This window comes from Myotis myotis, unplaced genomic scaffold (assembly GCF_014108235.1).
Source record: "Myotis myotis isolate mMyoMyo1 unplaced genomic scaffold, mMyoMyo1.p scaffold_m19_p_26, whole genome shotgun sequence".
Classification (NCBI taxonomy): Eukaryota; Metazoa; Chordata; class Mammalia; order Chiroptera; family Vespertilionidae; genus Myotis; species Myotis myotis.
In genome coordinates this window covers 2,795,914-2,807,876 of record NW_023416331.1, presented here as the reverse complement: position 1 = coordinate 2,807,876, position 11,963 = coordinate 2,795,914, and the positions used below count along the sequence as shown (strand labels likewise).

The following is an 11,963-nucleotide window of genomic DNA, read 5'->3' as shown; positions in this document are numbered from 1 at the left end:
ATGATGTTTTTGAGAGGTGTGCATGTTATTAAGGGGTGGTCAACCAGAATCTTTCCTAAAATTGTTCAAACTTTGGTAGACACTCTAGAGACACACAACAGAGACAGGCAGTCACACACATACACAGAAACAAAGATAAGTTGTGCAGTGATGAGAGATGAAAAGAGTAGAGATGCAAAAAGAAACAGAAACACAGAGAGGTCAATAGATGCAGGCAAATGGTGGCAGAGGTGTAGCTAGAAATAGAGACAGAGATGCAATGAAAGAGTGAGAGACAGAGGGATGCATAGACAGACAGAAAAAGATGCAGAGAGACACACTGAAAAAAATATACAGGAACAAAGAGAGATACAGGAAAAGAGAGAAAAGGTGTCTAGATAGAGTTATAACAGAAAGAGGAGAGACGAAGACATCATAAAATACCTGGATCCAGTCTCTTCTGAAATCAACTTGACCCCAGGCTTCCTTGTAACATGAACAAACTGCCAAACTTTCAATCATTTGGAACCAAGAACATTACTTTTATTGCTGGTTTTACTTTTCCCAAAACAAAAATTGACCTTCATAAATATGACTTGACAAGACATCTGAGACATCAGTTTGGTTCTCTGAGACACCAGGGGCCACTATACCGGGGCCCAGGTAATTCCTCCATGCTGACATACACTCTACCCACCAGGCTGGAAGAGAGGCCGGCACTTCCTAAGGCCACTGCACTGAACATCAATACCAAAGAGTCAGGACGGAGGACGATTGAATTGTTCCCTCTGCCCACGTTTATCACAGCACCCCAAGATGCTCTAGTCTCCCTCAAGGAGCAAAACATGTTCCTTTCATTCTGCAGTGACTTCTTGCCTCCACCCAGTTAAGAAGGCTCAGGATACAGGTAACATGTTTAATTATGATAAAAGCTCTGGAGTCAGGTAAAGGCTTTAATGTGCTTCTCTTGGACAGTGAGGGCGGGGGGGGGGGGAGGCGGTGCGGGGGGCTGTGTAGGCACAAAAGAAAAATGCCTTGGGGGCCTTGAGTAGACTCAGATGGCAGCCCACAGGACAGACTCCAAGCTCACAGCTGCCTCGAGGGGGGTCACAGCAGATGCCTGGCCGACTGCCTCAGAGCAACTAGGACTCTGATCTCAGAGGGAGCAGGCTCACAGGCAGCTGGGAATTCTGTGCGAGGACAACAAGCAGGCATTTCAGAAGAAACACAGCCAATCCCAGTCACAGTACCCTCAGGAGTCAGTGCAGGAGCCCTGTAGAAGAGAGAGTGATCAGCACCCAGCACCTGGGGACATACCTGTCCCCTCATCTCAGGGCCCTGCAGCATCAGGTAAAGTTGAGGTCTCCACATAAGGTCATCACCTCCCCCAATATCGGTGTCGGGGTGAAATCAGATGAAGATGACACATACTTCAGCCTCATGCAGACATGCAGGAGGCAGGGGAACAGCTGTTATCCCGTGGGGAGTATGAGCATTTCAATCTTTTCAGCAAATTTAATGAAACTAACCTTCCTTCCACCACTAGGAGTCACTTATAAATGCCCACAGGCAGGAGCCACCAGCATGTGGCACAAACTGGGCATCATCCCTGTGCCTACCACCCAAGATGTGGCTCTGGCTCCACGTTTCACAGAAAGATTCACCAAAGTTAAACCCCAGTTCTACTAGTAGATAACAAGCCCAGAGCTTCCTTCAGAAACTGGGTGAGCTTCTCCCCTAACCCTTGATCCCCGGGCAGGGAATAGGCCAAGAACCTAGACCTTTGTGACCAGGAACACTCAATTCATGCTGCTTTCTCCTTTTCCTGTTCTCGCCCCTTCTCCCCCTCGCCATCCCCCCACCTATTAAATCAGAGCAGAGGGAGTACCTGGGGTACAGGCCCATGAGATCCTACAAAAGGACTTTACACAGAGAAAGGTCTCATCACACAGCCAGTCCCTCTCCCACCCACAGGAAATGAAATAAGCAACTTAACTGGAAATGTATTTCCCGCTACCCATCAGCCACAAGGCTTTAACCCCTAAGCTACAATCCCCCAAATCAGTGGTTCTCAACCTTCTGGCCCTTTAAATACAGTTCCTCATGTTGTGACCCAACCATAAAATTATTTTCATTGCTACTTCATAACTGTAATGTTGCTACTGTTATGAATCATAATGTAAATATCTGATATGCAGGATGGTCTTAGGCGACCCCTGTGAAAGAGTTATTTCGACCGCCAAAGGGGTCCTGATCCACAGGTTGAGAACCACTGCCCCAAATGAATGGACCCAACACTAGAAGGCAGGGAAGCCAATGCTCTGACCTTAAAGAAGCAGCTTCTAGAAAGGGGCCAGCGAGACAGTGATGACTCTCAGCCCCAGGACTCTCGCCACAGTCACGCCTGTGGCAGGGCTGCCTTTCATCCAGTAAAATCCAGTCCAAGGCCTGGCCTAGCTGTCTGTCTCCTCCCACCAACAGCCCGGCCTCCTGCCTTCCAGGTCAGGAGGAGAGTTACACCTAGAAGCAGAGGCTCCCTCAACGGAGGGTCCCGGGCACAGCCCATCCTCCCGTTTCCCGAGTTGCTTACCCTTCTGTTTCCTGTGACGGATGACAAGGCCCAGGCCCAGGAAGAGCAGCCCCAGCACGAAGCCCCCAATACCACTCAGCATCTTGCTCTGGGCGGATCCAGACTGTGCCCCTGGGGAGCAGAGCCTGGGTATCAGATTCTGTCCCCAAACCCACAGGGACCCTTTGGAAGCCGCCACCCCTGGAGTGGGACCAGCCAATAAACCCTTGGACACTGTGGGTGATGACAGGGAAGAAGTGGGTCCTGCTCCTTCACATGCATCTTTAACCTTGGACCCCAAGCCCCATCACCAGTCCCCACATGCATGGTGTAGAGTGACCTCCCTAGTGTCTGGAAACACCATGAGATCTGATGCCCCTGCCATGGCACCAGAGGTCTCTAGCATCCTGTGATGTCCAGCTCAGCAGAGACATCAGGGTTAGGGATGCGATGGGATGGCCAGGGGCCGCTGTCTGCCCTCTGTCTGTGGGGCCCAGGGTGCAGGAAAGAAACTGCCCCTTACGCCACTCCACTGTGAGGGGGCTCTGGAGGCTGGGGTGCTCCACGCGGCAGGTGTAGACGTCTCCTCGCTGGGGGGTCATTTCCAGCATCACAAGGATCTGGTAGGTCCAGTCCCCATTCCTAATCAGGGGGGTGGACACGACGCCGGCTGTCTCCTCCTGGTCGTTCCGGAACCAGCGGACTTTGATGTGGGCTGGATAGAAATCCGTCACCGAGCAGACCAGCATGTTGTGGTGGTTCAGGGCCTCTGTCCTGGCCGGGGAGATGGTCACTGTGGGCTCCACTGGCAGGGGAGGGGTGACAGAGAGAAAAAGACGGAGTGAGATGTGGGGGCACAGGCAAGTCTCCCCAGTGGATGCCTAGGAGGTGGAACCAGCGGGAAAGATCCCTGGATTCCGAGTCCGGGATGAGGACCCGAGCTGGGCCACTGATTAGCTCGAGTAAACACATGAGTCAGTTAACTTTTCAGAGTCAAGAGCTAATAGCAATCATTTAATGGGAGATATTCTGTTGATACCAACTGATAAAAATGGAGCCTTTAAATGTTTAAATTGCTAGGTTATACAGGCCACTATTCACAATGTTTTTAAATAAAGATGATAAACCTGGACTTCTTTTCCCTCCACCTGTTGATGGTGACCCTGGGGATCAGCTCTAGGGACTCACACCAGGGCAGTGACCCTGTTATCTGTTAGTCCCACAGCTCCTCACAGTGGAGAAAATATATCAGTTTGAGTCTCCGGGGGCATGAGACCATCAGCACTGGTCACAGTTCCAGGAACAGTAACACGGACTGAGAATTAGGAACTTTATAGACAGTTCTATGTCCAACAGAGCAGGACAGCAGTGACCATCACATCCTTCTTCTGAAGCAATGCTCTCAAACAGGCTCTTCCCAACCATTCTCAGCAGGAAACACGGACAGGATTTAAGGATAGGAGCACTTCTCACATGTCACCCAGCAACGAACCCCTCTCAGCTGTTAGCCTAACCCAGCTCAGATGCCATTCTGTGGCAAACTCCCATTAAATTGTATTATCTATAATAATAAAAGCATAATATGCTAATTATACCAGAAGGCCAAATGAACTTCCGGGCAACGCTGGGGCCGCAATGGCTGAGCCCCTTGCATGAATTTCCTGCATAAGGCCTCTGGCTAAATAATAAACTTCATGTCCATGTCATCTATGCCACCTATGTTTATCCATTCACTGATTCATTTATTCATTCATTCAACAAATATAAATTCCACAAGCACTAGGCATAGAAAGATAAACAACAGACCGTGGTCCCTGCCCTTATAGAACTTGCAATCTAGTAGCAGAGACAACAAAATAAATGTTACTTCAAAACTTTGTAATTTTTGAAGGAAAAGAGAACTTTGAAAACAAGTAACACTGATAAACATCACATCTGTCCATGTCTTGATTCCTTTATCATCTCAGATTGCCTCGTGTGGTCAAATACAACAGACCTCTTCCTCCCTATTTACACATCTTATCCTTCACCTCTCCTGTCATCTTACTGCATCTCCCTTATTCCCACAGTGTGAAACTATACTAAATAGTTCACGTGTGTGTTTAAATATGTTTTTGTTGATTTTGTTGTGTTTTGGGTTTTTTTTAGAGAGAGAAGGGAAAGGAGAAGAGAAATATTGATCGGTTCCTCCTGCATGCACCCCAACCAGGGATTGAAGACACAACCTGAGCCTGTGCTCTGACTGGGAATTGAACCCATGACTGTCCAGTGCATGGGACAATGCTTGACCACTGAGCCACACCAGCCTTAGACACTTAGACTCTTGTCAGGTTCTCCTTCCTGGGGACTGACTAAAAGCATGGTCAGCTAGCTGGATTTACAAAATCTGTCAGTTTAGACAGATTGGGAGTAAAAAAAAATGGGCACGAATTCATAAGAAAAATGTTAGAATAATTTTTATGAAAATAGACCTGAAATAGCAAAAATATAAGCACTGGTGGCATTGGGATGTGGGTCAGAAGGTGAGAGTATGTAAAGTCAGCAAAAGTTATGTGAACATGTGCAGGTAACACTGGGGCCAGACTAGGGATTCACTAGTGAACTTTCCATCCCCACCAACATTGAAAATAGGCAAGAACAGACTCATTTTGCTCCTTCTGGTCATAAGTGCTTTAATGAGGCTATGCTTCCATTATATACATGTAGTATACACAAGCAATACAGAACACAATGACTTCTGTGTAGTGAGCAACTGGGCTAATTAATTCAAGTGTTTATTATGTACCAATATTAGCATATTAAAATGGTCATGCTAACTCCTAACACACAAGTAGTTGTGAAATTAAATAGCATAATATAGATGGTGTTTGGTAAGGTAATTGTCAAGAAATAAATGCTCATTGAATGGCTATAATTAACATTCACAGTATCTATTCCTGAATGGATGGTGATTCTGGGGGGAGGGAGGCAGGGTCTAAGTCAAAAGAAACTTGAAACAATTTTTATTCAATCATTTAATAGCATCACTTTATTTACTTCAAAACTTCGGCTCTATTGCGCCATTTGTTGAACTTTCTAAGAAAAAAAAATTCTGCCTTATAAACCACTGAAGTGTTGTTTTGCTTTTTAACAAACACTTTTTTCCTCAGACTTCGCATTCACAAATTCTAAATTAAGATCCAAGTCAACAAGAGTTTACTGCATTAAGTAAAATAGCACAAATAATAAAGTCACTTTTAAGGCTGTACTTGCCCTTCTGTTTTATACTGAGCCTCAGTGGTGGCGGCTGAGAATGTACTCATTCATCTCAGAAAGGCTGAGTGAGCTCACTGGCCAGGGAATGTGTAGGTTGAGGCCCAGAAACATACCTGACAGTCGCTGCTAAAAGAGGTGCAGGACTAGCGACAGACATTTAGGAAAACAGAATTCACATGAATAATAATTTGACACCAAAGAACCATAACATAATTCGTCACGACTGTGAAATATTGCATGTGTGCGCGGGGCCCTGGAGGCAGCCTGGGGTTCCGAACCCACTAGGCCAGCGGTTCTCAACCTGTGGGTCCCGCCCGCTTTGGGGGTCGAACGACCCTTTCACAGGGGTCGCCTAAGACCATCCTGCATATCAGATATTTACATTATGATTCATAACAGTAGCAACATTACAGTTATGAAGTAGCAACGAAAATAATTTTATGGTTGGGTCACAACATGAGGAACTGTATTTAAAGGGCCAGAAGGTTGAGAACCACTGCGTGACTAGGCGGTTAAACTGGAGGTGGGCCTTGCTGACAGCTCACAGCAGCGCGCAGAGTGCTAGGGCACGGGGCGCAGGGACATAGAGACATAGGGCACAGGGACATGGGACACGGGGACATGAGGACATGGGGCACAGGGACACGGGGGCACGGGGCACAGGGCCAGCTCTGGCAAAGTGAGAGACAAGGACCCAAGCACACCTGCGTCAGGGAGGTGCCGAATGGGTGGGAAGAGGAGCAGACGCTGCGGGCCCACTGGGCAGGCTGGGCAGACTCCTGGGGACGTGAGGGGCTGAGGGGTCTGTGCTGGTGGTGCCTTTGGTCCCCCTCAGTTCTGCCCTTGGTCCCCCCTTGGTCCCGCCCCTGCTCCCTGTCTCCACCAAGGCTGAGCTTGGGTCCCAAAGGCCTCACAGAGACTGGTTGGGCTGTGCGGGGGAGGGGGAAGGGGAAAGGGGGGGGTGGTTAGGGCGCGGGGCTCACCTCGCCGCTGGAGTGTCGTGCCTGCTTCAATCTGGTAGTTGTGTCTGCACAGCGTGTCCACATAGGCCCGCTCCTCCAGGAAGTCCTTCAGGCCGTTCCAGTACTCGGCGTCCGGCCGCCCCAGCGGGGTCAGCGCGCGGAACTCCCCCACGTCGCTGTCGAAGAGCACGAACTCCTCCAGGTTGTAGATGTAGGTGGACACCAGACGCACGCGCTGCGTCCCGTTGGTGAAGTAGCAGAGGAACTTACACTGGTACACGAAGTCCCCTGCGGGAGCCGCCCGTCAGGCCTCGGCCCAGGGCCAGCGCCAGTGCCAGGGACCTTCCTCAGCTGACAGACCTGCAGTCCCCCTAGACCTTGCTTCCTGCTGACCCCTCCCACCCCGCCCAGGCATGGCCCCGGGAACTGTCCCGTGTAGGGAGGGGACAGAGTTTCCTGGACGCCCTGGGCCTGGATCCCGCCTGAGCCTGACAGGGGCTGGGAGTGGGTCCGGGATCTCCCATCCAGGCCCCTCCTTAGAGCAGTCAGGACGCCCTCCCCCGAGGTCCCATTTCCCACGGAATCCGGAACCTCAGAAACCAGTGACCACAGGCCTGAGAGTCCAGGGAGCAACGACCGAAAGCCCGGAACCAGCGTCCTCGCCCCACAGGCTCGCTCTCGCCCCTCCCCCACTCAGTCTGGCACAGACCTTCCCCCCAACAGTGCTGTCCCAGGGACCCACCCCTCCAACCCCAGAAAGGGAGGCTCCTCATGGAAAGGGCACAGGCTTCCGAGTTAGATCAGCTAGGTCCCAGGGGGGCTGTGCCAACGGCCAGCTCGGGCGGTTGCCCAGAGCACCCACAGCATAAAGGTAATTGTGTAGAAAGACAAGGACACCTACACCAGGGGTGGTGGGAAGCCTGACAGAGTTTACATGGAGACAGAATCCTGTCTGAAATAAACGGCTTCTCAGCATGTCATCCCCTCTTCACTTTCCCTTTCTCCTCAGTTCCCTCCCCCATCAACTGACCAATCCCACCCCCTCACTGTGTGACCCCAAGTCCTGGGAGGAAGCTGAGCCCCTGCCTGTGGCACCAGGTCAGCTGCCCGGATGCCAGGGTTTGCTGCCAGCCCTCTGCTCAGACTCAGGACAGGGAGCCCTTTCCCCCAAATCTGACACCATAGACCTGCCCCACACGGTTCCCCAACCAGAGCCCCTTAGTCTTTAATCCAGACAAGGTCTTGGATATAAGTCCTACTGTCTCTTCTTTGGAGAAAATTTTTTCTTCAAAAATAACCATTTTCCTGTCACTGGCAGTGGCCAGTCTTTTCCCTCCCATTGGGACATCCCCAGGCTGGAGCCCCTGAGATGGCCATGTCCTCGCCTTATCACCAGACGGCGGACATGAGAACGTAGCAGCTCCCTTTCCCAAAGAGGAAATGCTGATCACAGACTGTTCTCAGGTCATAGCCCCCCACGCCCCAGCCACGGGTCCCTCAGAGCCCATCCTGGGCTGGCGGTGGGGCAGCTGCCCTGCACTCACGTGGAGAGTCTCCGCCCTCAGCCCCTGGGACACTGAGCGCCACCAGCCACACCATCACAGCTGCTGTCCAGGGGCCTCCGGGGGCCCGCAGAGCCGGCTTCCCAGACATGATGGAGACAAAGGAAGAAGTAAGGGGAGTGAGCCCGCTCCACCTGATGGCTGATGCAGACACTTCAGAGAATAAAACCTGTGAGAGCTGCCACTCAGGGTCAGACTGGAGAGTCCCCAGGAAAGCAGCCAATCAGCACTGGAGCTGGCCCACCTCATCTGTCTCCGGGCAGATGCTTTCTATGGAGGTTCCTTAGCCAGTGCCTGGAACCCAGCCTTCATCGAATTGCTCTGGATGAGCATTTGAAGCCTTTCTCTCAGTTACAGAAGGTGAATGCCTTGGGAATTAAAGAACCAAGAGAGAAAGGTGATTCAAGAGTGGGCATCTCTGTGATATTCAGTTAAAACCTTTGTGATATTCTTACACTTGAGATTTTTAGGAGGGGAAATAAGTGGGGATCATGTATCAGGGAGAGAAAATCATTGTCAGGAGATGCTCCCTCCTATATCTTAAACACTCCGGGAGCCTGAAGTCCTGGTGGGAAGAACAGAGCCCTGAGAGGAATGGTTTTGAGCTGCAGCTCTACCTCGAATGCACTTTATGAGACAACAAGTTACTCAACCTCTGGTAGCCTCAGGCTTCTCTTTGGAAAATGTGGATCAAGTTTCATGCATTTTACATCTGCACCTTCATACACACACACTCACAGCAATATGACTGCTCTGATACTGCAAAGTGTTCCTCTCTGCTGCATGTGTAGCTATTGGGAACATCACACACAAAATGACACCAGCCCTGCTGGCCAGTGAGTCTTCCTTATGAGAGAACCTACTGCATTTGTGCTCTTTGAATGCAAGTCTTTGAAAATTAAGATGATTTTTCTTTTTCTTGTTTGTTTGTTTGTTTGTTTGTTGGATGCAGCCTATTGCAAACTCTTAAAACTCTCCATGTGAGGATTTTCTCAGCCTGCCATTGGGGCCAGCCACAGAGCTGGGGTTTAATGGCCGTGGAGTACCTGAAGGCTAAGGAACGAGTAAAATAAATACCCCTGCTCCTGCACCTGTCCAGGGGATATTCTGAGGCAGATTCTACATTGAGGTTGATTTTTCTCTTCTAAGCTCTTTGGCTGCTTCAGTCCTCCCTGGTCCATCTGATGTCACAAAGGCACAACCACAAACATTCACATCAACAGGACACAGGTACCTGCAGCTTCAGGACAGAGAGCAAAGACATGGAGAAGCACCCTGGGGCCTGCACCGTGTGACTGAGGGAGCAGGTGTTCACACTCACAGCTCATACTATGTAGCCCCTGAGCATCAAATCCCACAGGCAGACCTATTGATGTGTTTTTTAATAAATATATTATTTATCAGACTCCTCTTGCTCATGACTAGGGGTAGTACTGAATGGTTATAGAGCAATTAAGGCGATGCCTGGCAAACATTAATAAACAAGACAATAAGGATCTCAATCTCTCTCTCTATCTCTCTCTCTATCTCTCTCTCTCTCTCTCTCTCCCTCCCTCTCTCTCTCCTACATTTTAGGTTCTCCTTTTAAATTTTAGGACAGGATCTGAAAACAGAATATAAGGAGTTCATCAGGTAAAAGAAGCAGGGAGAAGGCAGCAAGAAGAGGTGGCGTTAGTGGCACGTGGAGGCTGTGAGCTGGTTCCGATTTCTCTGTTGAGTGCATCTCTCTGGAGCCCCTGAGCCAGGGGATCAGCCCTGGGCTCCAACCAGCAGTGGTGGGTCAGGGTCAGGGTCACTCCAGAGTCAGGGTTGAAGCATAAGGGAGGAACATCCAACTCAGACCTGGAATGGGGCTGGGGGACAAGGAAGAATAGAGATGGAACGTGAAGGTGCCTCAGTGCCCTAAGCCCCCACCTCAGGGTCCCTCAGAATCAGCAGAGGCCTCTGGCCCACCACCTCCCTCCTGTCGTGGGGGGGGAAATTCCATCAGTTCTGCTCTGGGCTGTGCACTCGGTTCTGCTCTGTTCTGGGCTGTGCAGTGGAGGCTGCGTCAGGCCTGGGGATTCCCGGGTCTGACAGGCCTCTTCACACAGACTCTCTACTAGCAACAGGGTTGTCAGCTTAGACTCCTTTTTCTGATTGGCTAAAATCTCATGTGTAAGGCCTGTTGGGCTTCTGCCAGCTGCTTCCCTGACCAGTCAGCATTCTTTACATTTTCTAGTTTTCTGCACTGTCCCCATCCTGGCTACAGTACTCAGGGCAGCTGCTGCTGGCCTGGCCTGGCCTGGGAGGAAGGCAACATCCCCATTCCAGCACCTCACCTGAACCACGTGGCTGGACCCCTGTAGAGGAAGTGCCCTTAGAGTGAGGGAGTGTGCGCCACGGGGGTAGCGGTTGTGATAAAAAAGCAGCCATTAATACGAGTCCGGGTTATGGGAAGGAGACTCCCCAGGGATGTCCTCTGTTAACTCTGGTGGAAGATTAAGCTTGGGGACTCCCTCCTGGTGGAAATTCAGGGAGAACCCGCCTTCCCTGTCTGTCAGTCCTTGGAATCTGCGCTGGTCAGTGGGGTTCACTGTGAACATAGTAACCATCTGTCACCAGAAGCACCATCCAGGACCCGTTCTGCATTCACTGCAGGAAGCAAGAAACTGTTGGTTTTAAAGGGTCTGTGGCCTCCTTAATTCAGCAGTCACATGGAAATCCTGTCCCCAGAGCATTATTTCCCTTAAAAAAAAAAATTCACCAAGCATTGATCCCTCAATTTTTACGGAGCTACTCGCATATGTCCCCTTATGAAAAAAATATATATTTTTTTCTCCTCTTGAGTTTTCTAAATTATGTTTAATGGTTCAAGTAAAAATTATAATGCTGTCTGATATAGTTATCAATGCATGTAGTGGGAATATTCCAGACAGTTACATGGTAAACAGGTAAGGTAAGGTGAAGAGATATGAATGAATGTTTTGCATGTCACTCAAATTAGCAAAGTGCAGACATCAGTAAACTGTAATAAATTAGATACATGACTGTAATACATAGAACAATCACTAAAATATTTTAGATAGATAAAATTAAAAACACTATAAATGAATCAAAATAGAATTCTACAAGTAATCCACAAGCAGTTAAAAAAGAAAACAGAGGGAGAGAAACAATGAAATTAAAAAGGAACGGCTGAAAAGAAAATATAAACTGCAGATGTAAGCCATAGCATATCAATAATTACACTAAGTGCAAATGGTCAAATACACCCAGTTAAAGACAAAGAAATTGGCAGATGGATAAAAAATGACCCACGTATGTGATACCTAAAGAAAACCACTATACTTCTTCTCTTTTCTCCTTCTTCACTACTCAATTTTTTTTCCTCTAATGCCCTTTTCTTTTCCTAATTTTTAAAAATTAGCTTCACTTCTTAAATTCAGGCCTATCTTCTTTCTCCTCTTTCAAGAAAAATAAATAAAAATAAGTGAATAAAAGAAAACCACTTCAAATATGAGATAAAAAGTTTGAAAGTAAAAGGATAAAAAAGATACATCATCAAAATTTAAACAAAACAAAGTAGGAGTGGTTGTGTAAACCAGACATCAAAGTAAAGAAAATCACTAGGGCCGAAACCGGTTTGGCTCAGTG

The 11,963-nt window shown here is 49.0% G+C and overlaps 1 protein-coding gene across 1 annotated transcript; it reads right to left on the bottom strand.

Annotated features, from left to right (window-relative positions):
* Positions 1-500: 500 nt before the first annotated feature.
* LOC118679613 (HLA class II histocompatibility antigen, DQ beta 1 chain-like) lies at positions 501-8,515 on the bottom strand. The gene is made up of 5 exons (XM_036356566.1): positions 8,310-8,515; positions 6,787-7,053; positions 3,072-3,353; positions 2,570-2,680; positions 501-1,252 (listed from the first exon to the last, which is right to left on the bottom strand). Exons 1-5 carry the CDS (start codon positions 8,416-8,418, stop codon positions 1,239-1,241), a joined length of 783 nt encoding a protein of 260 aa, XP_036212459.1. The 5' UTR covers positions 8,419-8,515; the 3' UTR covers positions 501-1,238.
* Positions 8,516-11,963: the final 3,448 nt, after the last annotated feature.

Excerpts from the sequence above, each read along its gene's own strand:
- LOC118679613 (XM_036356566.1), bottom strand. The coding sequence starts at position 8,418 with ATGTCTGGGAAGCCGGCTCTGCGGGCCCCCGGAGGCCCCTGGACAGCA. Across the intron at positions 7,054-8,309 it reads TGAGGGCGGAGACTCTCCAC|GGGACTTCGTGTACCAGTGT; the intron begins GTGAGTGCAGGG and ends CGGCTCCCGCAG. Across the intron at positions 2,681-3,071 it reads CCCCCTCACAGTGGAGTGGC|GGGCACAGTCTGGATCCGCC; the intron begins GTAAGGGGCAGT and ends TCTGCTCCCCAG.